Source organism: Mauremys mutica, chromosome 4 (assembly GCF_020497125.1).
Source record: "Mauremys mutica isolate MM-2020 ecotype Southern chromosome 4, ASM2049712v1, whole genome shotgun sequence".
Taxonomy (NCBI): Eukaryota; Metazoa; Chordata; order Testudines; family Geoemydidae; genus Mauremys; species Mauremys mutica.
This window is the reverse complement of record NC_059075.1, coordinates 157,757,524-157,781,533: the sequence shown is the minus strand read 5'-3', so window position 1 is coordinate 157,781,533 and position 24,010 is coordinate 157,757,524. Positions and strand designations below refer to the sequence as shown.

The 24,010-nt window shown below is 74.0% G+C and overlaps 1 protein-coding gene across 1 annotated transcript; it reads right to left on the bottom strand.

The window, feature by feature from the left end:
* Positions 1-62: 62 nt before the first annotated feature.
* On the bottom strand, positions 63-23,200 carry LOC123368471 (eukaryotic translation initiation factor 3 subunit C). Its single transcript, XM_045013284.1, has 21 exons — positions 23,078-23,200; positions 22,250-22,360; positions 21,624-21,689; positions 20,405-20,594; positions 17,059-17,184; positions 16,911-16,965; positions 16,722-16,834; positions 13,578-13,705; positions 12,814-12,955; positions 11,773-11,876; positions 11,218-11,359; positions 10,815-10,940; positions 10,301-10,394; positions 8,947-9,134; positions 7,850-8,074; positions 7,218-7,581; positions 4,753-4,912; positions 2,891-2,956; positions 2,721-2,808; positions 1,059-1,221; positions 63-229 (listed from the first exon to the last, which is right to left on the bottom strand). The coding sequence occupies exons 2-21, from the start codon at positions 22,345-22,347 to the stop codon at positions 144-146; spliced, it is 2,724 nt and encodes a 907-aa protein (XP_044869219.1). The 5' UTR covers positions 22,348-22,360; positions 23,078-23,200; the 3' UTR covers positions 63-143.
* Between the last annotated feature and the right edge of the window lie 810 nt (positions 23,201-24,010).

Sequence of the window (24,010 nt, the reverse complement as noted above, 5' to 3'; positions counted from 1 at the left end):
GGCTGCTGGCGGCGGCTTCCCACCCTCTGGGTCCAGCCCCCCCAGGAACTCCAGGCCGCGTCTCCTGCTCACACTGTTTATTCCAGGTCCAATACAGTGCAGGCCGCCCCTCCCCCCCGGCGAGGACCCAGGCGTCCGGGTGCTCAGTAGTTGGCCTGTCGCTCCTGCTGGCGGTAGCCGCCCCGGCGCATGTAACCGCCCTCGCTCTTGCGGTAGCCGTCCTTCTGGTCTGGGGGAGAGGGGGGTTACAGCAGCCAGGCCATGGGGAGCTGGCATGCAGCCCGGGGCCTGGGGGGGTGTCGGTGTGCAAGGGAGAGGGGGTGTGGGGCAGGCTATGGGGGGCAGTCACCCGCAAGTACCCGGCATAGGTGCCCTGGGGGTGTGTCGGTGTGTAAGGGAGGGGGGATGTGGGGCAGGCTATGGGGGGCAGTCACCCGCAAGTACCCGGCATAGGTGCCCTGGGGGTGTGTCGGTGTGTAAGGGAGGGGGGATGTGGGGCAGGCTGTGGGGCAGACACTCACCCCGGGAGCACCTGCGCTGGGAGAGTGTGGGGCAGGCCGTGGGGCAGACACTCACCCCGAGAGTACCTGAGCTGGGGGAGTGTGGGACAGGCCGTGGGGCAGACAGTCACCCCGAGAGTACCCGTGCTGGGGGAGTGTGGGGCAGGCCGTGGGGCAGACACTGACCCCGGGAGTACCCGAGCTGGGGGAGTGTGGGGCAGGCCGTGGGGCAGACACTCACCCCGGGAGTACCCGCGCTGGGGGAGTGTGGGGCAGGCTGTGGGGCAGGCCGTGGGGCAGACCCTCACCCCGGGAGTACCCGAGCTGGGGGAGTGTGGGGCAGGCCGTGGGGCAGACACTCACCCCGGGAGTACCCGCGCTGGGGGAGTGTGGGGCAGGCCGTGGGGCAGACACTCACCCCGGAAGTACCCGCGCTGGGAAGAGGGGGGTGTCAGGGAGGGTTTGGGGCAGGCCGTGGGGCAGACCCTCACCCCGGGAGTACCCGCGCTGGGGGAGTGTGGGGCAGGCCGTGGGGCAGGCCGTGGGGCAGACACTCACCCCGGAAGTACCCGCCGTAGCTGCCCTGCTTGTGGTCGAAGACGCGCTCGTTGTTCTCCACCAGGTTCCCCAGTTTCTCGGCCAGCTGCAGGGCCATGTTCTGCAGGGCGGTCGGCTCCGTGCGGTGCATCACCACCGTCTGCGTGGGCTGGTCCAGCGAGGCCTGCGGGGCCGGGGGTCAGCGTGGGGCCTGGGCCCCCCCCAGCTACCCCCCAGCTACCCCCCAAGTGCCCTGCATCCCCCCCCAGCCCGGCCCGGGCGGTGCATCACCACCATCTGCCTGCGGGGCCGGGGGTCAGCGTGGGGCCGGGCCCCCCAGCTACCCCCCAAGTGCCCTGCGTCCCCCCCCAGCCCGGCCCGGGCGGTGCATCACCACCATCTGCCTGCGGGGCCGGGGATCAGCATGGGGCTGGGGGCCCCCAGCTACCCCCCAGCCCCCCAAGTACCCTGCGTCCCCCCCCAGCCCGGCCCGGGCGGTGCATCACCACCATCTGCCTGCGGGGCCGGGGGTCAGCGTGGGGCCGGGAGACCCCCCCCGCTACCCCCTCAGCCCCCCAAGTGCCCTGCGTCCCCCCCCAGCCCGGCCCGGGCGGTGCATCACCACCATCTGCCTGCGGGGCCGGGGGTCAGCATGGGGCTGGGGGCCCCCAGCTACCCCCCAGCCCCCCTAGTGCCCTGCGTCCCCCCCCAGCCCGGCCCGGGCGGTGCATCACCACCGTCTGCCTGCGGGGCCGGGGGTCAGCGTGGGGCCGGGAGACCCCCCCGCTACCCCCTCAGCCCCCCAAGTGCCCTGCGTCCCCCCCCAGCCCGGCCCGGGCGGTGCATCACCACCATCTGCCTGCGGGGCCGGGGGTCAGCGTGGGGCCGGGAGACCCCCCCGCTACCCCCTCAGCCCCCCAAGTGCCCTGCGTCCCCCCCCAGCCCGGCCCGGGCGGTGCATCACCACCATCTGCCTGCGGGGCCGGGGGTCAGCGTGGGGCCGGGGCCCCCCAGCTACCCCCCAGTGCCCTGCGTCCCCGCCCAGCCCGGCCCGGGCGGTGCATCACCACCGTCTGCCTGCGGGGCCGGGGGTCAGCGTGGGGCCGGGAGACCCCCCCGCTACCCCCTCAGCCCCCCAAGTGCCCTGCGTCCCCCCCCAGCCCGGCCCGGGCGGTGCATCACCACCATCTGCCTGCGGGGCCGGGGGTCAGCGTGGGGCCGGGGCCCCCCAGCTACCCCCCAGTGCCCTGCGTCCCCGCCCAGCCCGGCCCGGGCGGTGCATCACCACCGTCTGCCTGCGGGGCCGGGGGTCAGCGTGGGGCCGGGAGACCCCCCCGCTACCCCCTCAGCCCCCCAAGTGCCCTGCGTCCCCCCCCAGCCCGGCCCGGGCGGTGCATCACCACCATCTGCCTGCGGGGCCGGGGGTCAGCGTGGGGCCGGGAGACCCCCCCGCTACCCCCCCAGCCCCCCAAGTGCCCTGCGTCCCCCCCCAGCCCGGCCCGGGCGGTGCATCACCACCGTCTGCCTGCGGGGCCGGGGGTCAGCGTGGGGCTGGGGGCCCCCCCCGCTACCCCCTCAGCCCCCCAAGTGCCCTGCGTCCCCCCCCAGCCCGGCCCGGGCGGTGCATCACCACCGTCTGCCTGCGGGGCCGGGGGTCAGCGTGGGGCCGGGGCCCCCCCTCACCATGAGCTCCTCGTTGATGATCATCTTGCTGATGATGCTGTGCACCGTGGGCAGGTCCAGCTGGAACATGTCCGACAGGATCTCCATGCTGGGGGGCAGAGAGGAGGGGCTTAGCAACAGGCCCCGCCCCCAGCGCCCAGGCCCCGCCCCTGCCCCAGGCCCCGCCCTACCTGATGGAGTCATAGACGCTGCTGTAGGTGAAGAGGTAGGTGCGCAGCGACTCCTCCTGGATTTTCCTGCAGGGGGCAGCAAAGAGGGCGTGGTCACCGCAGGCTCCGCCCCCTGCTGAGCTCAGGGCACCGCCCACAGTGGGAAATCCCATCGCTGGGTATGGGACCCTTCCCCCTCCCTGCATGGGACCAACCAGCCCCCCACCCCCACCTGTAGCCCCCAAACCCCCACCCCTGCTCCCCACCCCCCAGCTCCCGCTCTCCCTGCATGGGACCAACCAGCCCCCACCCCCACCCGTAGCCCCCAAACCCCCACCCCTGCCCCCCAGCTCCCGCTCTCCCTGCATGGGACCAACCACCCCCACCTGTAGCCCCCAAACCCCCACCCCTGCCCCCCAGCTCCCGCTCTCCCTGCATGGGACCAACCAGCCACCCCACCCCCACCCGTAGCCCCCAAACCCCCACCCCTGCTCCCCAGCCCCCCAGCCCCCGCTCTCCCTGCATGGGACCAACCAGACCCCCCCGTAGCCCCCAAACCCCCACCCCTGCCCCCCAGCCCCTGCTCTCCCTGCATGGGACCAACGAGCCCCCACACCCCCCCGTAGCCCCCAAACTCCCACCCCTGCCCCCCAGCGCCCGCTCTCCCTGCATGGGACCAACCAGCCACCCCACCCCCACCTGTAGCCCCCAAACCCCCACCCCTGCCCCCCAGCCCCTGCTCTCCCTGCATGGGACCAACCAGCCCCCCCGCTCCCACCCCCCCACCTATAGCCCCCAACCCCCCACCCCTGCTCCCCAGCCCCCCAGCTCCCAACCCCCACCTATAGCCCCCAAACCCCCACCCCTGCTCCCCAGCCCCCCAGCTCCCACTCTCCCTGCATGGGACCAACCAGCCCCCCCACTCCCATCCCCTGTGCCACCCCAGAGCCCCCACCTGTAGCCCCCAAACCCCCACCCCTGCTCCCCAGCCCGTTTCGCCCCACAGCTCCCGCTCTCCGCACATGGTCCCAACCAGCCCCCCCACTCCCACCCCCTGTGCCACCCCCAAACCCCCCCGCCCCACACACCGGACCAGCCCCCCCACCCCCGCTCTCCCCGCCCAGCCCTGGCCCCACGCACCAGACCAGTCCCCCCGCCCCCGCTCTCCCCGCCCCCACGCACCAGACCAGCCCCCCCGCCCCCGCTCTCCACGGCCCCACGCACCGGACCAGCCCCCCTGCCCCCGCTCTCCCCGCCCCGGACCAGCCCGCCCCCCCGCACCAGCCCCCGCTCTCCCCGCCCCCACGCACCGGACCAGCCCCCCCGCTCCCGCTCTCCCCGCCCCGGACCAGCCCCCGCACCCCCGCTCTCCCCGCCCCCCCGCACCGGACCAGCCCCCACTCTCCCCGCCCCCACGCACCGGACCAGCCCCCGCTCTCCCCGCCCGCCCGCACCATACCCTCCCCCACGCACCGGACCCGCCCCCCCGCCCCGGACCAGCCCCCGCTCTCCCCGCCCCCACGCACCGGACCAGCCCCCCCGCCCCCACACACCGGACCAGCCCCCGCTCTCCCCGCCCCCACGCACCAGACCAGCCCCCGCTCTCCCCGCCCCCACGCACCAGACCAGCCCCCGCTCTCCCCGCCCCCACGCACCCGACCAGCCCCCGCTCTCCCCGCCCCCACGCACCGGACCAGCCCCCGCTCTCCCCCCCCCCACGCACCAGACCAGCCCCCCCGCCCCCGCTCTCCCCGCCCCCACGCACCAGACCAGCCCCCCCGCCCCCGCTCTCCCCGCCCCCACGCACCAGACCAGCCCCCCCGCCCCCGCTCTCCCCGCCCCCACGCACCGGACCAGCCCCCGCTCTCCCCGCCCCCACGCACCGGACCAGCATGGTTCGCACTTTGTCGGCCTCGGGGAACAGGTCCCAGACCTTCCCGTTCATCTTCTCGTTGATGATGAAGCGGTGGCAGGTTCGCCAGTCGCCCATTTTCATGGCCTTGGACGCCGCCACCACGTGCTCCCGCATCGACTCGGGGGGGCCTGGGGGGGGGAGAGCAGGCGCTAGGGGGCCGTTCCCCTGGCTCCCATCCGGCCCGGGGGGGGGGGGGGGTTTGCTCACCTGCCGCTAGGATGCTAGAGGGGAGCAGCCTGTGACGGAGTGGGGGGGGTTCTGTGTTTCCCAGGGGTTGCATGCAGGGGGTGGGACTCAGTGTCCCTGGGTGTCACTGGTTTAACGAGGGGAGGGGAGAGGGAGTTTGTTGGGACACAGGACCGGAGAGGGACTCGGGACCCCGGCCGATGGCCTGGAGGATGGAGACCCCAGCGATTGGGGCCTGGGGACCCGGAGACCCAGCTCAGGAGTCGCAGCTGGTTCTGGCCAGTGGGGGACAATGGGCTGCGGGGAGAGGACCCCGGTGACCTGACCAGCCGGCTCCAGCCAGAGGGGCCAGAGGGGGGCTGAGAGGAGACCCAGGCCTGCCTGTTCACGGCCCTGTGTCCCTGGAGAGGGGTGTGACGCAGTGGGACTGGTCTTGCTGGGGGCTGGTACAGATCCTAAGTTCCAGCAGCACAAATGCCTGACACCCTGTCGCCTAGCAACTGATGGCCGGGCCCCTCCCTGCAAAGGTGCTGGCTAAAGGTGTAGGAGACAAAGGGGTCAGGTGACCTCCTGGCCCGGGAAACGGAGGAGAGAGGAGGGGCCGGAGGGGGCTGGGCAGACTGTTGTTGGCTGGGGAAACAAGGGAGCAAGGGCTCTGATCCCCGGGGGGGGGGGGGGGGCTGGGAGGCCCCCCCCAAGATGGACCTAACCGGGGGGATCTGGTTATCTGTGCCTGCAAGACCTGTCCTGGCCTGTGTTCCTGGTGTCTAAATAAACCTTCTGCTTTCCTGGCTGGCTGAGAGTCCTGGTGAATCGCAGGGAGCCGGGGGTGCAGGGCCGGACTCCCCCACACTCCATGACAAGGAGACAATGGACAGCGGGGGCCTGGGGCCGGGGGTATCGGAGGCCCAGCTGGGAGCAGGGGGGCTCTGGGCTGGAGGGGGGGAGCAGGCAGAGCCCCCCCGGCTGCAGGGGGACTGGGATGTGCTGGGCTGAGGGAGGCCAGGCCTGAGGTCTGAGAGTTTCCTGTGCTGGGTTCAACCCTCAATAAACCTCCTGTGTTACGCTGGGGGAGAGTCGCTCCGGGCGAGAGAACAGGGCGGGGGGTGAGGGGGGGCATCGTCCCCTTCGGGGGTGGAGGTCCCGGGGGGCCCAGAGCGAGGGGACTCCCTGGGGGGGGCCCATGGCAGAGACAGACGTGCTGAGGCTCAGAGAGGTGCGGCTGCAGGAGGTGGACGGGCCTGACCCCGGGAGAGGGGCCCCCCGCGAAGGGCTGTCGCACTGGAAGGGCCCCCCCCCCCCGGACCACACGGGGCCACGCGTGGGCACCATCTGTGAGTCCGTGACACAGCGTGGCTGGCTCTGGGGGCCTCACTATCGACCATAGGACCCCGCTGGGGTGACAGGGCCCCACTGGTGCAGCGATTGGGGGGCTCGGGGCAGTGCACAGGTGCCTGGCTGACCAGGGAGCACTCAGCCAGCAGGGGCCAGCACTGCGCTCCTGGTGCCGGCCAGGGCAGCGTGGGCATCCGTGGGGGGTACAGGGCAGCATGCATCTTCCCATGGGGGATGCGGGTGCCCACGGGGGGCATGGGGGCCGAGAAGGGTGGGAGGTGGGGGCCGTGGGTCAGGGCCCTGGGGGGGGGGACAGAGCGGGATGCGAGGGGCAGTGTGGGGGGGACGGGGGGCCCGGCACTCACCCAGCAGGGGCTGGCGCTCGCCCACCCGCAGCTGGTGGTGGAACTGCTTGCTGATCACGTGGCGCCGGGCGGCCGCAGGGGGGACGAGGCAGGACAGGGGGCACGGGGCGGGATGTAGGGGGCACGGGGCGGGATGTAGGGGGCACGGGGCGGGCCGTGGGGGCCCGGCACTCACCCAGCAGGGGCTGGCGCTCGCCCACCCGCAGCTGGTGGTGGAACTGCTTGCTGATCATGCGGCGCCGGGTGGCCGCGGGGGGCACGGGGCAGGCCATGGGGGGCCCGGGGCGGGATGTGGGGGGCACGGGGCAGCGCGGGGGGCACGGGGTGGGATGTGGGGGGCCCGGCACTCACCCAGCAGGGGCTGGCGCTCGCCCACCCGCAGCTGGTGGTGGAACTGCTTGCTGATCACGCGGCGCCGGGCGGCCGCAGCGGGGCACGGGGCGGGATGTGGGGGGCACGGAGCGGCGCGGGGGGCACGGGGCGGGATGTGGGGGGCACAGGGCAGCGTGGGGGGCACGGGGCGGGCCGTGGGGGGCCCGGCACTCACCCAGCAGGGGCTGGCGCTCGCCCACCCGCAGCTGGTGGTGGAACTGCTTGCTGATCATGCGGCGCCGGGCGTCGAACTCGTGGGCGGCCATGTAGGGGATCTCCAGCAGCATGGCGGCCACCAGGTAGACGCACTCGAGCAGCTCCAGGTTGATGTGCATGTGGAAGGGCACCTGGCGCCGCTTCTCCACCTTCTCCTGCTCCTGGTTGCGCTCCTGCAGGCTGCGCATCAGCAGCCCCTGGCCCAGCAGCTCCTTGGCGCGGCCGGACGACTGGATGTCCAGCAGCGCGTTGTGCGCGTCCTTGATCAGCCCCTGCCGGAAGGCGCAGATCCCCAGCTGCACCATGGTGCGGTTGTACAGGATCTGCGGGGAGGGGGGAGCATCAGCCCGCGCTGACCCCCGGCCCCGCGCCGGCCCCCGGCCTGCCCCCCACGGCCCCGCGCCGCCCCCCCGGCCTGCCCACCACGGCCCCGCGCCCCCCCCGGCCCCGCGCCAGCCCCCGGCCTGCCCCCCACGGCCCCGCGCCGCCCCACGGCCTGCCCCTCACGGCCCCGCGCCGCCCCCACGGCCCCGCGCCGCCCCCCCGGCCTGCCCCCCACGGCCCCGCGCCGCCCCCTGGCCTGCGCCCCACCTGCACCGGGGGGTCGGCGTGCTGGATGTTGTCCTGCAGGTGGGACATGAGCATGAGGTCGCGGGCCTGGAACCAGCGGCTGTGCAGCGCGTGGTGGTAGATGTGGCACAGGATGGCGCAGGTGCGGATCCGGTCCGTGCGGTCCTTGGCGTAGATGTACTTGCAGAGCCGGTCCATGAGCACGGCACTGTCCTCGCCCTCGTTCTCCGCCTGGTCCTGCTCCGACTGCGGGGGGACGGGGTGAGACGGGCTGGGCCGGAGCACCCCCAGAGCTCCCCCCCAACCGCCCCACCCCCAGAGCTCTCCAGAGCACCCCCATCCAACCACCAGGGGCCCCAAAGCTCCCCGCCCCACTCCAACTACACTGCACCCCGGCCCCCGAGCGCCCCACTCCGACCACTGCACCCCGGCCCCCGAGCGCCCCACTCCGACCACTGCACCCCGGCCCCCGAGCGCCCCACTCCGACCACTGCACCCCGGCCCCCGAGCGCCCCACTCCGACCACTGCACCCCGGCCCCCGAGCGCCCCACTCCGACCACTGTACCCCGGGGCCCAGCGCACCCTACTCTGACCGCCGAGGGCCAGCCCCGAGCGCCCCACTCCAACTGCAGGGCAACAGAGTGAGACTGGCCGGCCTGGAGCCCCCCAGCCCCCCCAAGCATTTTCCTCCAACAGCGGGCCCCAGAGCCTCCCCCCACAACGTCCCCCAGCTGCGGGGGCCTGGCAGGGCCTCACAGGAGAAAAGATGAGATCAGTGTCAGGGAGTCCCCGAAACCTCAATGCTAATGGGAGGTCGGGCCCTCCTGGGGGGTTGGGGGGCTGCGGGGGGGGGTGTCAGGGCCCCGGGGGGGGGTCGGGACCTTGGCGTCGCCGGCAGGGCCCTGCTGGGGGGTTGGGGGGCTGCGGGGGGGGGTCAGGGCCCCGGGGGGGGGTCGGGACCTTGGCGTCGCCGGCAGGGCCCTGCTGGGGGGTTGGGGGGCTGCGGGGGGGGGTCAGGGCCCCGGGGGGGGGTCGGGACCTTGGCGTCGCCGGCAGGGCCCTGCTGGGGGGTTGGGGGGCTGCGGGGGGGGGTCAGGGCCCCGGGGGGGGTCGGTACCTTGGAGTCTCCGGCAGGGCCCTGCTCCCGCTGATGCGCCTTGTAGTCGAACTTGTAGTAGGTGTGCAGCACCCGGCGCAGGTACCCGCGGCAGATCTCCTCCGTCGTGCCCTTCTCCTGCAGGTACCTCTGCACCCGCCCGATGATCCCGCACACCCGCCCCTCGTCCTTCAGGTGATCCACGTACTCTGGGGGGGCAGGGGGGTCACACCCCGGCCCCCCAGCCCCCCCATATCCCGCACACCCGCCCCTCGTCCTTCAGGTGATCCACGTACTCTGGGGGGGCAGGGGGGTCACACCCCGGCCCCCCCATATCCCGCACACCCGCCCCTCATCCTTCAGGTGATCCACGTACTCTGGGGGGGCAGGGGGTCACACCCCGGCCCCCCAGCCCCCCCATATCCCGCACACACCCGCCCCTCGTCCTTCAGGTGATCCACGTACTCTGGGGGGGCAGGGGGTCACACCCCGGCCCCCCAGCCCCCCCATATCCCGCACACCCGCCCCTCGTCCTTCAGGTGATCCACGTACTCTGGGGGGGCAGGGGGGGTCACACCCCGGCCCCCCAGCCCCCCCATATCCCGCACACCCGCCCCTCGTCCTTCAGGTGATCCACGTACTCTGGGGGGGCAGGGGGGTCACACCCCGGCCCCCCAGCCCCTCCATATCCCGCACACCCGCCCCTCGTCCTTCAGGTGATCCACGTACTCTGGGGGGGCCGGGGGTCACACCCCGGCCCCCCAGCCCCCCCATATCCCGCACACCCGCCCCTCGTCCTTCAGGTGATCCACGTACTCTGGGGGGGCAGGGGGTCACACCCCGGCCCCCCAGCCCCCCCATATCCCGCACACCCGCCCCTCGTCCTTCAGGTGATCCACGAACTCTGGGGGGGAGGGGGTCACACCCCGGCCCCCCAGCCCCCCCATATCCCGCACACCCGCCCCTCGTCCTTCAGGTGATCCACATACTCTGGGGGGGCAGGGGGGTCACACCCCGGCCCCCCGGCCCCCCCCTATCCCGCACACCCGCCCCTCGTCCTTCAGGTGATCCACGTACTCTGGGGGGGTAGGGGGGGTCACACCCCGGCCCCCCAGCCCCCCCATATCCCGCACACCCGCCCCTCGTCCTTCAGGTGATCCACGTACTCTGGGGGGGCAGGGGGGTCACACCCTGGCCCTCAGCCCCCACACCCCTGGTCCCCCGACAGCCAGCCCCCCCCCCCCGGCTCCCATACCCCCCCACCTGCCCCTTGTCCTTCGGGGGCGCCACACACCCTGGGGGGCAGAAGTTTCCACAGGAGTTGCCCCCAAAGGGTTATTTCCTTCGGAGCGGAGCCCCCCCGCGCCCCACTCACCCTGGGAGTGCGGGTCCGTGTTCTGCATGATCTTGGTGAACTCCTCGTCCATGCGCTCCACCAGCGTCAGGATGCAGCCGCGCACCCGCAGGGGCTGGGGGGAGGGGGGGAGTCACCCCTGGATCCAGGCCACCGCCCCCAAGCCCCCGCCGCAGCCCAGAGCCCAGTGCTCAGCCCCCCATTTCGTACTCACTCCCACTCCCCTCCCCTGGTGCCATCCAGTGGCGGGTAGTTCCGCTGGCTCCCTCTCAGCAGCATTAGCCACCCCAATGCTCCGGGGCCAGCAGCCCCCGGGCGCCGCCCCAGCCCCACCCCCCCGCGGGGGGCGCCGGTACCTGCTCGCCGTTGGCCAGGTTCTCCTGCAGCCCCGCCCCCCCGCGGGCACCGCCCCAGCCCCGCCCCCCCGCAGGGGGGGGCCGGTACCTGCTCGCCGTTGGCCAGGTTCTCCTGCAGCCCCTCCCCCGCGGGCGCCGCCCCAGCCCCACTCTCCCCCACACGGTGGGGGGGCCGGTACCTGCTCGCCGTTGGCCAGGTTCTCCGACTCCTCCAGGATGTTCTCCCCGATGAAGATGTTGGGGTTGGCGAACAGCATGTCCAGCAGCTCGTCGATGCTGTCCAGGCACTTCCGCCACATCTCCGGCTGCGCACGGGGGGGGGGGGGGGGGGCGCCGCCCCCCCGCGGGGGGGTGCCTGGGGTGGGGCCCCGCCCCCAGCCCAGGCCCCGCCCCTCACCTTCATGTAGGTGGCCAGGTTGGAGCCCCGCCCCCAGCCCAGGCCCCGCCCCTCACCTTCTTGTAGGTGGCCAGGTTGGAGCCCCGCCCCCAGCCCGGCCCCGCCCCCAGCCCAGGCCCCGCCCCTCACCTTCATGTAGGTGGCCAGGTTGGAGCCCCGCCCCCACCCCAGGCCCCGCCCCTCACCTTCATGTAGGTGGCCAGGTTGGGGTTGTAGTCGTAGAGGGAGGCGACGATGTTGAACTTGATCTTGAGATCCATGGCGAGACCCAGGTTGTTCTCGGCCGCGATGGTCACCAGCAGCTGCAGCAGCTCGATCTGGGCAGCCCTGCACGGCGGGGAGACCGGTCAGCCCCCCCCGGGCCTGCTGGCAACCGGCCCCCCCCCCCCGGGGCCTGGGGGCAACCGGCCCCCCCCCCCCCGTCAGCCCCCCCCCCGGCCTGCTGGGAACCAGCCCCCCCGTCAGCCCCCCCCCCCCGGCCTGCTGGGAACCAGCCCCCCCGTCAGCCCCCCCCCGGGGCATGCTGGGAACCAACCCCCTCCCCGGAGCCACCCCCCGCCCGTCGGCCGCCCCGGGGCCTGCTGGGACCCAACCCCCCCCCGTCAGCCCCCCCCCCCCCGTCAGCCGCCCCGGGGCCTGCTGGGAACCAGCCCCCCCCCCCATCAGCCCCCCCGTGGCATGCTGGGAACCAGCCCCCCCCGGCAGCCCCCCCGGGGCCTGCTGGGAGAAGCGCCGCTCACCGGTCGGTGCCCTTCTTGCCGCGGGCCTGCAGGATCTCGTTCAGCTTCTTCACCACCACGGCGTGGTTGATCTCGGTGCCCTTGGCGAACATCTTGGGCTTCTCCTGTGGGGGCAGAGAGCGGGTCTGGCCTGGGCTTCGGCCTCCCCGCCCCACCGGGGATCTCCCCCGGCCCGGCCGCCCGGCCCCCCGCCCCACCGGGGATCTCCCCCGGCCCGGCCGCCCGGCCCCCCGCCCGACCGGGGATCTCCCCCGGCCCGGCCGCCCGGCCCCCCGCCCGACCGGGGATCCCCCCCGGCCCGGCCCGGCCCCCCGCCCCACCGGGGATCCCCCCCTGCCCGGCCCCCTGCCCCACCGGGGATCCCCCCCTGCCCGGCCCCCTGCCCCACCGGGGATCTCCCCCTGCCCTGCCCGGCCCCCCGCCCCACCGGGGATCTCCCCCTGCCCTGCCCGGCCCCCCGCCCCACCGGGGATCTCGCCCGGCCCAGCCCGGCCCCCCGCCCCACCGGGGATCTCCCCCTGCCCGGCCCGGCCCCCCGCCCCACCGGGGATCTCCCCCTGCCCGGCCCGGCCCCCCGCCCCACCGGGGATCTCCCCCTGCCCGGCCCGGCCCCCCGCCCCACCGGGGATCTCCCCCTGCCCGGCCCGGCCCCCCGCCCCACCGGGGATCTCCCCCTGCCCGGCCCCGCCCCCCCCCCACCGGGGATCTCCCCCGGCCCGGCCCGGCCCCCCGCCCCTGAGGGGATCCCCCCCTGCCCGGCCCCCCGCCCCACCGGGGATCCCCCCCTGCCCGGCCCCCTGCCCCACCGGGGATCTCCCCCTGCCCTGCCCGGCCCCCTGCCCCACCGGGGATCTCCCCCTGCCCTGCCCGGCCCCCTGCCCCACCGGGGATCTCCCCCTGCCCAGCCCGGCCCCCTGCCCCACCGGGGATCCCCCCCTGCCCGGCCCCCTGCCCCACCGGGGATCTCCCCCTGCCCGGCCGCCCGGCCCGGCCCCCCGCCCCACCGGGGATCTCCCCCTGCCCGGCCGCCCGGGGTCTCACCTTGACCAGGGGCGCCCCCCCCTTGACCTTCTCCCACTCGCCGCCCTCGTCCTCCTCGTCCTCGTACTTCTTGGCCTTGCGGTCGTGTTTCTTCTTGGCCTTCTCGTCCCGCTTCTTCTCCGTCGACTTCTTGTCCTCGTCCCTGGGGGAAGGGAGCGGGGCATGGGACCCCCACCCGCCCTCAGGGGACTGGACATGGGACCCAGTCGTCCGAGACAGCTCCTCTACACCCCAGCCCCCGGGAAGGGGACCCAGGCATCCGGGACAGCTCCTCTACACCCCAGCCCCCGGGAAGGGGACCCAGGCGTCCGGGACAGCTCCTCTACACCCCAGCCCCCGGGAAGGGGACCCAGGCATCCGGGACAGCTCCCCTACACCCCAGCCCCCGGGAAGGGGACCCAGGCATCCGGGACAGCTCCTCTACACCCCAGCCCCCGGGACTGGACATGGGACCCAGGCGTCCGAGACAGCTCCTCTACACCCCAGCCCCCGGGAAGGGGACCCAGGCATCCGGGACAGCTCCTCTACACCCCAGCCCCCGGGAAGGGGACCCAGGCGTCCGGGACAGCTCCTCTACACCCCAGCCCCCGGGAAGGGGACCCAGGCATCCGGGACAGCTCCTCTACACCCCAGCCCCCGGGAAGGGGACCCAGGCGTCCGAGACAGCTCCTACAGGGAGCCCCACAGCCACCAAGGAATGGGGGGGAAGAGTTCAGGCTGAGATTCACTAGGCCCCGCCCCCAGCCCTTGGCCCCGCCCCTCACTTTTTGAGGAATTTGGAGGCCAGCGAGGTGTATTTGCCGTCGTCCTCGTCGGACTCGGAGTCGGTGTCGGAGTCGGATGAGCCCCAGTCCTCGTCGTCGGAGTCAGAGTCCTCCTCCTCCTCCTCCTCCTGGGGGAGACAGAGCACGCTGCTGCTGAGCATGCTGGGAAACGCGCCCGCCGCTGAGCATGCTGGGAAACACCCCCCCAGCCTGGCGCCAGCCGCTGAGCATGCCGGGAAACACCCCCCCCAGCCTGGCGCCTGCCGCTGAGCATGCTGGGAAACGCGCCCGCCCTCCCCCCGCCTGGCACCCGCTGTGGAGCATGCTAGGAAATGCTCCCCCAGCCTGGCGCCTGCCGCTGAGCATGCTGGGAAACACCCCCCCCAGCCTGGCGCCTGCCGCTGAGCATGCTGGGAAACACGCCCACCCGCCCCCCATCCTGGCACCCGCTGTAGAGCATGCTAGGAAATGCTCCCCCAGCCTGGTGCCTGCTGCTGAGCATGCTGGGAAACACCCCCCCCAGCCTGGCGCCTGCCGCTGAGCATGCCGGGAAACACCCCCCCCAGCCTGGCGCCTGCCGCTGAGCATGCTGGGAAACACGCCCACCCTCCCCCCATCCTGGCACCCGCTGTAGAGCATGCTAGGAAATGCTCCCCCAGCCTGGTGCCTGCTGCTGAGCATGCTGGGAAACACCCCCCCCAGCCTGGCGCCTGCCGCTGAGCATGCCGGGAAACACCCCCCCCAGCCTGGCGCCTGCCGCTGAGCATGCTGGGAAACGCGCCCGCCCTCCCCCCGCCTGGCACCCGCTGTGGAGCATGCTAGGAAATGCTCCCCCAGCCTGGCGCCTGCCGCTGAGCATGCTGGGAAACGCGCCCGCCCTCCCCCCGCCGAGCATGCTAGGAAATGCTCCCCCAGCCTGGTGCCTGCCGCTGAGCATGCCGGGAAACACCCCCCCCAGCCTGGCGCCTGCCGCTGAGCATGCCGGGAAACACCCCCCCCCAGCCTGGCGCCTGCCGCTGAGCATGCTGGGAAACACCCCCCCCAGCCTGGCGCCTGCCGCTGAGCATGCTGGGAAACACGCCCACCCTCCCCCCGTCCTGGCGCCTGCTGCTGAGCATGCTGGGAAACACACCCACCCTCCCCCCTCCTGGCACCCGCTGTGTGGCATGCTGGGAAAACCTCCCCTGGCCGGGCGCCCACCACTGAGCATGCTGGGAAACGCTCCCCAGCCTGGCACGCAGCTGAGACACAGAGTGCAGAGCGCACGGGCGAGCGATGGGAGCTCTCCAGTGGCCGCAGACACACACATTGGGCCAACACCGTTCTGTAGCACACACAACTCCTGGGGGAATTCTGCGCTACTGCCCGGGTACATAATTAATAAACTGCGCATATTTTTCATTTTTTGTGCAGAAAAAAGCTTCTGTCAAAATGTTGCTGCCGTTCCACCTTTTCCCCATCAGGGGGCGCTGTGGTGCTAGAACACAGCAGCAGCTCCCGGCCAGCAAGGGAAGAGAAAGCGCCTGCCTTCTGTGCAGAGGGCCGGGCAGGAGACGGGGCTATGGGGAGACAGACAGTGTGGGGTGCTGGGGGGTCAGATGGGCTCATAGGGGGTAGTGGGGGAAGGCAGATTGGGGCAGGGGCTGACTGGGAGTGGAGGCACCGGGCCACTGGGGGGAGGGAGGTGCATGGCCACGGTGATCGGGAGGGGGTGCAGAGCTACATAAGGACAAAGAGTGGCTGGGGGAGGGGGCACAGACACCGGGGCACAGGGCAGTGGGGACAGGGTGGCTGAGTGGGGGCAGAGACACATGGGGACAGGGTGGCTGAGTGGGGGCAGAGACACATGGGGACAGGGTGGGGGCTGGGTGGGGGCACAGGGACACATGGGGATTGGGTGGGGGCTGGGTGGGGGGCACAGGGACACACGGGGATGGGGGACGTGGCACAGGGACACACAAGTGACGGGAAGGGGGTGCAGAACCACATGGGGCTGGGGGAGGGGCACAGAGACATGGGGACAGGGGAGTGGCTGGGTGGAGGCACAGGGACACATGGGGCAGAGTGTGGCTGAGGAGGCACAGAGACACATAGGGACAGGGGAAGTGGGTACAGGGACACACAAGGGACAGGTGGGGGCTGGGTGGGGGCACAGAGACATGGGGCTGGAGGAGGGGGCACAGACACACAAGGGACAGGGGAAGGGGGTGCAGAACCACATGGGGCTGGGTGGGGACACATGGGGCAGAGTGTGGCTGAGGAGGCACAGAGACACGGGGACAGGGGAAGTGGGTACAGGGACACATGGGGACAGGGTGGGGGCTGGGTGGGGGCACAGAGACATGGGGCTGGGGGAGGGGGTACAGGGACACATGGGGACAGGATGGTGGCTCCAGCAGGGAGGGGGCACAGAGACACGGGGACATGTGGTGGCTGGGTGGGGGCACAGAGACACACAAGGGACAGGGGAAGGGGGTGCAGAACCACATGGGGCTGGGGGAGGGGGTGTCTGAGTGGGGCTGGAGGGACACGGGGGTGTCAGGGACAGGGCAGATGTGCCTGACTGAATGGGGGGCTGGGATCAGCCAGGGTCTGCACAGGGGAAGCTCCCTAACAATCCCTCCCCGTCCCCCCCAAAACCTGTTCCAGACTTTTCCCACCCACATCCAACAACCCTCCAAGTTCTCAGCCAGGCTCCTTCCCTCTCCCTCAGCTCCTCCGTCCCCCCGACTCCCCCCAGCCTTTGCCCTGCTTCCGAGGGGGGCGGGAAACACGGTCCCCTATGGCAGTTCACAGGGATTATTAGGGGGTTCAGATGCCTAGTAAGGAATCTACTTGTCAGCAGAGGTTCCCCGAGTCCTTCCCGCTGGGCGGTTCCCGACGTACTTGCCGACAGGCATCGGGAAGTAAATTACCAAAGTAACTAAAACAGACGAAATTCTGTGGTGTTATTTTGACAAACAAAACAGGAGAATTTTAAAATATTGTGCCCAGAACTTTTACTTTTTAGGCGCCGAATTCCCCCCGGAATAACACACGTGGCCGGAATGAACCTTAACCCAGCGCCCCCCCCCCCAGGGCATGCTGGGAACTGCCGCACAAGGGCAATGCCGCCCCCCCCCCCGCACGCCGGGAGCGCCTCACCTCCAGCTTCTTGAGGAACTTGCTGCGTGACTCGCCCGAGGGCTCCTTCTTCTTCAGGAAGGCGGCTGCGCTCATGCCCTCACCATCATCCTCCTCCTCCGAGGAAGAGGAGCCTGGGGGGAGGAGAGGGGGGGTCAGCGCTGGAGCACAGCCAGCCCCCCTCGCCGCCCCCCCCGGCGCCAGCCTCACCTTCCGAGTCGTCGCTCTTCCTCTCCTCGTCCTCGTCGGCCGACTGCTCGGGGTTCTGGGGGGAGAAGCGGGGTGAGACCCTGTGGGGCAGCCCCGCCCCCCTGCCCCCCCGGCCCCGCCCCCCTGCACCCCCCCCCCCCGGCAGCACCTGTCTGTAGCTGGCGATCTGGCTCTCGTAGTCCCGGTTGTACTTGCGGATCTTCTGCCGCAGGGTGCTCAGCGCCTTGGCGTTGTTCTTGTTCATCTTCTTCTTGCCCTCCTTGTCCTCCCACAGCTGGGGGGAGACGGAGCTCAGCGGGGGGGGGAGGGGGGGCGGCCCTCCCCCCTCCAGTCCTGCCGCTGAGCATGATGGGAAACCGCCCGGGGCGCTGGCCCTCCCCCCTCCAGGCCTGCCGCTGAGCATGCTGGGAAACCGCCCGGGGCGCTGGCCCTCCCCCCCTCCAGGCCTGCCGCTGAGCATGCTGGGAAACCGCCCGGGGCGCTGGCCCTCCCCCCTCCAGGCCTGCCGCTGAGCATGCTGGGAAACCGCCCGGGGCGCTGGCCCTCCCCCCTCCAGTCCTGCCGCTGAGCATGATGGGAAACCGCCCGGGGCGCTGGCCCTCCCCCCTCCAGTCCTGCCGCTGAGCATGATGGGAAACCGCCCGGGGCGCTGGCCCTCCCCCCCCCAGTCCTGCCGCTGAGCATGATGGGAAACCGCCCGGGGCGCTGGCCCTCCCCCCTCCAGTCCTGCCGCTGAGCATGATGGGAAACCGCCCGGGGCGCTGGCCCTCCCCCCTCCAGTCCTGCCGCTGAGCATGCTGGGAAACCCCCCGGGGCGCTGGCCCTCCCCCCTCCAGTCCTGCCGCTGAGCATGATGGGAAACCGCCCGGGGCGCTCGGCCCTCCCCCCACCAGTCCTGCCGCGGGGCATGGGGGGAAACCGCCCGGGGCGCTGGGCCCTCCCCCCCTCCAGTCCTGCCGTTTTTCATGATGGGAAACCGCCCGGGGCGCTGGCCCTCCCCCCCCCAGTCCTGCCGCTGAGCATGATGGGAAACCGCCCGGGGGCACTCGGCCCTGCCCCCCCCAGTCCTGCCGCTGAGCATGCTGGGAAACCGCCCGGGGCGCTGGCCCTCCCCCCCCAGTCCTGCCGCTGAGCATGATGGGAAACCGCCCGGGGCGCTGGCCCTGCCCCCTCCAGTCCTGCCGCTGAGCATGATGGGAAACCGCCCGGGGCGCTGGCCCTCCCCCTCCAGTCCTGCCGCTGAGCATGATGGGAAACCGCCCGGGGCGCTGGCCCTCCCCCCCCAGTCCTGCCGCTGAGCATGATGGGAAACCGCCCGGGGCGCTGGCCCTCCCCCCCTCCAGTCCTGCCGCTGAGCATGCTGGGAAACCGCCCAGGGCGCTCGGCCCTCCCCCCCCCCAGTCCTGCCGCTGAGCATGCTGGGAAACCGCCCGGGGCGCTGGCCCTCCCCCCCCTAGTCCTGCCGCTGAGCATGATGGGAAACCGCCCGGGGCGCTCGGCCCTCCCCCCCAGTCCTGCCGCTGAGCATGATGGGAAACCGCCTGGGGCGCTCGGCCCTCCCCCCCCCAGTCCTGCCGCTGAGCATGCTGGGAAACCGCCGGGGGCGCTCGGCCCTCCCCCCCAGTCCTGCCGCTGAGCATGATGGGAAACCGCCCGGGGCGCTCGGCCCTGCCCCCCCAGGACTGCCGCTGAGCATGCTGGGAAACCGCCCGGGGCGCTCGGCCCTCCCCCCTCCAGTCCTGCCGCTGAGCATGCTGGGAAACCGCCCGGGGCGCTCGGCCCTCCCCCCTCCAGTCCTGCCGCTGAGCATGCTGGGAAACCGCCCGGGGCGCTCGGCCCTGCCCCCCCCAGTCCTGCCGCTGAGCATGCTGGGAAACCGCCCGGGGCGCTGGCCCTGCCCCCCCCAGTCCTGCCGCTGAGCATGCTGGGAAACCGCCCGGGGCGCTGGCCCTCCCCACTCCAGTCCTGCCGCTGAGCATGCTGGGAAACGGCCCGGGGCGCTGGCCCTCCCCCCCACCAGTCCTGCCGCTGAGCATGATGGGAAACCGCCCGGGGCGCTCGGCCCTGCCCCCTCCTGTCCTGCCGCTGAGCATGCTGGGAAACCGCCCGGGGCGCTGGCCCTGCCCCCCCCAGTCCAGCCGCTGAGCATGCTGGGAAACCGCCCGGGGCGCTGGCCCTGCCCCCCCCAGTCCAGCCGCTGAGCATGCTGGGAAACCGCCCGGGGCGCTGGCCCTGCCCCCCCCAGTCCTGCCGCTGAGCATGCTGGGAAACCGCCCGGGGCGCTGGCCCTGCCCCCCCCAGTCCTGCCGCTGAGCATGCTGGGAAACCGCCCGGGGCGCTGGCCCTGCCCCCCCCAGTCCTGCCGCTGAGCATGATGGGAAACCGCCCGGGGTGCTGGCCCTGCCCCCCCCAGTCCAGCCGCTGAGCATGCTGGGAAACCGCCCGGGGCGCTGTCCCCTCCCCCCCCCTGTCCCGCCGCTGATCCTGCTGGGAAACCGCCCGGGGCGCTTGGCCCTCCCCCCCCAGTCCTGCCGCTGAGCATGCTGGGAAACCGCCCGGGGCGCTGGCCCTCCCCCCTCCAGTCCTGCCGCTGAGCATGCTGGGAAACCGCCCGGGGCGCTGGCCCTGCCCCCCCCAGTCCTGCCGCTGAGCATGCTGGGAAACCGCCCGGGGCGCTCGGCCCTGCCCCCCCCAGTCCTGCCGCTGAGCATGATGGGAAACCGCCCGGGGCGCTGGCCCTGCCCCCCCTAGTCCTGCCGCTGAGCATGCTGGGAAACCGCCCGGGGCGCTCGGCCCTGCCCCCCCCAGTCCTGCCGCTGAGCATGCTGGGAAACCGCCCGGGGCGCTGGCCCTGCCCCCCCCAGTCCTGCCGCTGAGCATGCTGGGAAACCGCCCGGGGCGCTGGCCCTCCCCCCCCAGTCCTGCCGCTGAGCATGCTGGGAAACCGCCCGGGGCGCTCGGCCCTGCCCCCCCCAGTCCTGCCGCTGAGCATGATGGGAAACCGCCCGGGGCGCTGGCCCTCCCCCCTCCAGTCCTGCCGCTGAGCATGCTGGGAAACCGCCCGGGGCGCTCGGCCCTGCCCCCCCCAGTCCTGCCGCTGAGCATGCTGGGAAACCGCCCGGGGCGCTCGGCCAGGGGCCCCCATCCCTCCTGAGTGCCACAGGACCCCTCCACACCCCCCTCTGGGAGCTCAGCCCCTGCGTCGCCAGGCTGGGACCCCCCAGGGTGCAGGCGGGCCCCCCACCTCGTTGAGGTAACACAACCCCCGCCCCCCGCGGCCCCCCCACCTCGTTGAGGTAACAACCCCCGCCCCCCGCGGCCCCCCCACCTCGTTGAGGTAACCCAACCCCCGCCCCCGCGGGCCCCCCACCTCGTTGAGGTAACCCAACCCCCGCCCCCGCGGGCCCCCCACCTCGTTGAGGTAACCCAACCCCCGCCCCCGCGGGCCCCCACCTCGTTGAGGTAACCCAACCCCCGCCCCCGCGGGCCCCCACCTCGTTGAGGTACTGCTCCAGCTCGGCCAGGATGCGCACGTAGAAGCGGGGGACGCCCTCCTTGTCCACGATGCTCTTGGCCTTCCCGTAGGCCTTGGCCAGCAGCTCGAACTCCTCCAGGCACTTGGTCACGTCCCGGATCTTCATGGCGTTGCGGATCGTCTTGATCAGGTTGGTGAGCTCCTCGAACCTGCGCCGCAGCGGGTCAGGCGGGGGGCGGGCGGCCGGCCGGCCCCCCTCCGCCCCACGGTCAGCGCGGGGTCCGGCCCCCCTCAGCCCCCGCCCCCACGGTCAGCGCGGGGTCCGGCCCCCCTCCGCCCCACGGTCAGCGCGGGGTCCGGCCCCCCTCAGCCCCCACCCCCACGGTCAGCCCGGGGTCCAGCCCCCCCTCCGCCCCCACCCCCACGGTCAGCCCGGGGTCCGGCCCCCCCTCCGCCCCACGGTCAGCGCGGGGTCCGGCCCCCCCTCCGTCCCCACCCCCACGGTCAGCGCGGGGTCCAGCCCCCCCTCCGCCCCCGCCCCCACGGTCAGCGCGGGGTCCAGCCCCCCCTCCGCCCCCACCCCCACGGTCAGCGCGGGGTCCAGCCCGGCCCCCCTCCACCCCCACCCCCACGGTCAGCGCGGGGTCCGGCCCCCCCTCCGCCCCACAGTCAGCACGGGGTCCGGCCCCCCTCCACCCCCACCCCCACGGTCAGCACAGGGCCCGGCCCCCCCTCCGCCCCCACCGTCAGCGCGGGGTCCGGCCCCCCCTCCGCCCCCACGGTCAGCGCGGGGTCCGGCCCCCCCTCCGCCCCCGCCCCCACGGTCAGCACGGGGTCCGGCCCCCCCTCCGCCCCACGGTCAGCACGGGGTCCAGCCCCCCTCCACCCCCACCCCCACGGTCAGCACAGGGCCCAGCCCCCCCTCCGCCCCCACCGTCAGCGCGGGGTCCGGCCCCCCCTCCGCCCCCACCGTCAGCGCGGGGTCCGGCCCCCCCTCCGCCCCCGGCCCCACGGTCAGCGCGGGGTCCGGCCCCCCCTCCGTCCCACGGTCAGCGTGGGGTCTGGTTCCCTCCCAGCCCCCCACAGCTGCCCCACCAACAAGGGTCAGTGCAGGATGGGACCCACATTCTCCATTGCAAACCCCCTCATCTACCTACCCCACCTGGCCCCTAATGGGGCAGCTGCAACCCCAGCCCCCCCCAGCGACCCCTCGGCTCCCAGGAGCCCCCCCCACTCACCGCTTGTCCTTGGCGCTGCGCACCACCCGCTTGGTGTCCTCCTCATCCTCGCTCAGCACGATGGGCCTGGGGGGGGCGGGGGTCACACGGGGGGCTGCCGGCCCGGCCTCCATCCGCGGGGTCCCTGCCCCGACGGACACCCCACCACCCCTCGCCCCAGAGACACCCCCGGGGAGCCCGAGCCCCCCCCGCCCCCGCCCCCCCCGGACACCCCGTGCGGCCCCCCCAGCCCCGCCCCCCCCGGACACCCCGAGCGCCCCCCCGCCCCCTCCGGACACCCCGAGCGCCCCCCCGCCCCCGCCCCGACCCCCCCGGGAGCCCGTGCGGCCCCCCCCGCCCCGCCCCCCCGGGGACCCCGTGCGGCCCCCCCAGCCCCGCCCCGCCCCCCCGGGGAGCCCGAGCGGCCCCCCCCCAGCCCCGCCCCCTCCGAGGCCCCCCCCGGGGACCCCGTGCGGCCCCCCCGGCCCCGCCCCCCCCGGACACCCCGTGCTTCGCCCCGGCCCCGCCCCCACGGGGACCCCGTGCGGCCCCCCCGGCCCCGCCCCCGGCGGGGACCCCGAGCCCCGCCCCGGCCCCGCCCCCCCGGGGACCCCGTGCGGCCCCCCCCGGCCCCGCCCCCCGCTCACTTGCTGTAGTTGCCCCCGACGGGTTTGGCCACCAGCTCGTCCCCGGAGAGCGACGACTCCGACTCGCTGTCCGAGCCCGTGGTGAAGAACCGGGACATGGCGCCGGGCGCTCTGCGGGGGGGGGGGGGCGGCACGGGGGGGGCACTGCCCGCGCCCCCCCCGGCCCCCTGCTCCCCCCGCGCCCCCCCGGCCCCCTGCTCCCCCCGCGCCCCCCCCCCCGCTCCCCCCCCCCGGCCCCCTCCCCGCGCCCCCTCCCTCCCGCACCCCTCAACCCCCCCCCGCGCGCCCCCCCCCCCGCGCGCCCCCCCCCGGCCCCCTGCGCCCCCCGCGCCCCCCCCCCGCGGCGCCCTCCCCGCGCCCCCCCGGCCCCCTGCTCCCCCCCCGGCCCCCTCCCTCCCTCCCGCACCCCTCAACCCCCCCCAGCTCCTCGCGCCCCCCCCCGCGCGCCCCCCCCGCCCCCTGCTCCCCCTCCCGCGCCCCCCCGGCCCCCTGCTCCCCCCCCGCGCCCCCCCGCCCCCCCCCCCCCCCCCCGTCCCCCCGGCCCCCCCCCCGCGCCCCCCCCCCCCCCCCCGCCGCCCCCCCCCCGCACCCCCCGGGCCCCTGCCCCCCCCGCGCCCCCCCCGCCCCCGGCTCCCCCCGCGCCCCCTCCCCGCGGCTCCCCCCCCGCTCCCCGCGCCCCCCTCCCTCCCGCACCCCTCCACCCCCCCCAGCTCCTCGCGCCCCCCCCCCGCGCGCCCCCCCCGGCCCCCTGCTCCCCCTCCCGCGGCCCCCCCGCCGACACCCCTCAACCCCCCCCCGAGCTCCTCGCGGCCCCCCCGCCCCGCTCACCGCGCACGTTGCTGCTACTCGCGTCGGGCCTGCGCTGGCGAAGACAGGAAACGGGAACTGCGCATGCGCGCCAGTAACCGGCTCTGCGATGCGCGCAAAGGATGACGGGAAATGGATCCCCGGGGCGGTGGCGAGCGGGGCATGCTGGGAAGTGGAGTCCCGGGGGAGGAGAGCGGGGCACGCTGGGAAATGGAGTCCCGGGGGGAGCGGGGTATGCTGGGAAGTGGAGTCCTGGGGGGTGTCCCAGACCCACAGGCTCGGTGCTGGGCCCCCCCCAGCGCAGTGTCTGTCCATGGGCCGGACCCCCAGGGCTCTCGCTCTCCCCCAGGGCCTCCCCCCTCCAGCCCTGGGCTTCAGGCTCCTGCTCGGCCTGGGCCCTGCCCAGTGCCAGGGTGGCAGCCCCCCCGCGGGGACAGACTCCCCCAGCCAGAGCCCCCCTTAGCGCCGCTGCTCCCCCCCTTGGGTCTCGCCCCCTTGGCTGTGGCCCAGGCAGCCGGCGACACCCCCGCTGGCCTCCACTGCCCCCAGCAGCCTTCCCCGGGGGTCTGAGCTGTGCCACAAGGCACGGCTTGGGGGAAACTGAGGCACACATGGGCCTCAGAACCCTATTACCAAAAATTCCCACGTTGGCACACGGTGCATGATGGGAAATGCAGTCCCAGGGAGCAGGGCAGGATGGGGAGGCCGTGGGGGGAACGGGAGGGGGCAGGATGGGAAGTGAGGGGCTGGGCTGTGGCTTTTCCCTGGGGGGGTTAATCCCCTCCCCCCCATGCCGATATCTGGCATCACACCCCTCCCGCCCCCACGGCCCAGGTGGTGGGGAGAGTCAGGCAGGGGTGCAGGCAGGGACAGATGGATGGACCCTGACCCCCACGTTCAGGGCCCATTGTCCCCCAGAGCGAATCGGGGCAGCTCCTGCCCGTGAACCCCTCG

Coding starts and splice junctions, on each gene's coding strand:
- LOC123368471 (XM_045013284.1), bottom strand. CDS start 22,347: ATGTCCCGGTTCTTCACCACGGGCTCGGACAGCGAGTCGGAGTCGTCG. Junction 20,595..21,623: donor CGCAGCGCCAAGGACAAGCG/GTGAGTGGGGGG, acceptor GCTGCGGCGCAG/GTTCGAGGAGCTCACCAACC. Junction 11,360..11,772: donor GGCAAGAAGGGCACCGACCG/GTGAGCGGCGCT, acceptor CCCGCCGTGCAG/GGCTGCCCAGATCGAGCTGC.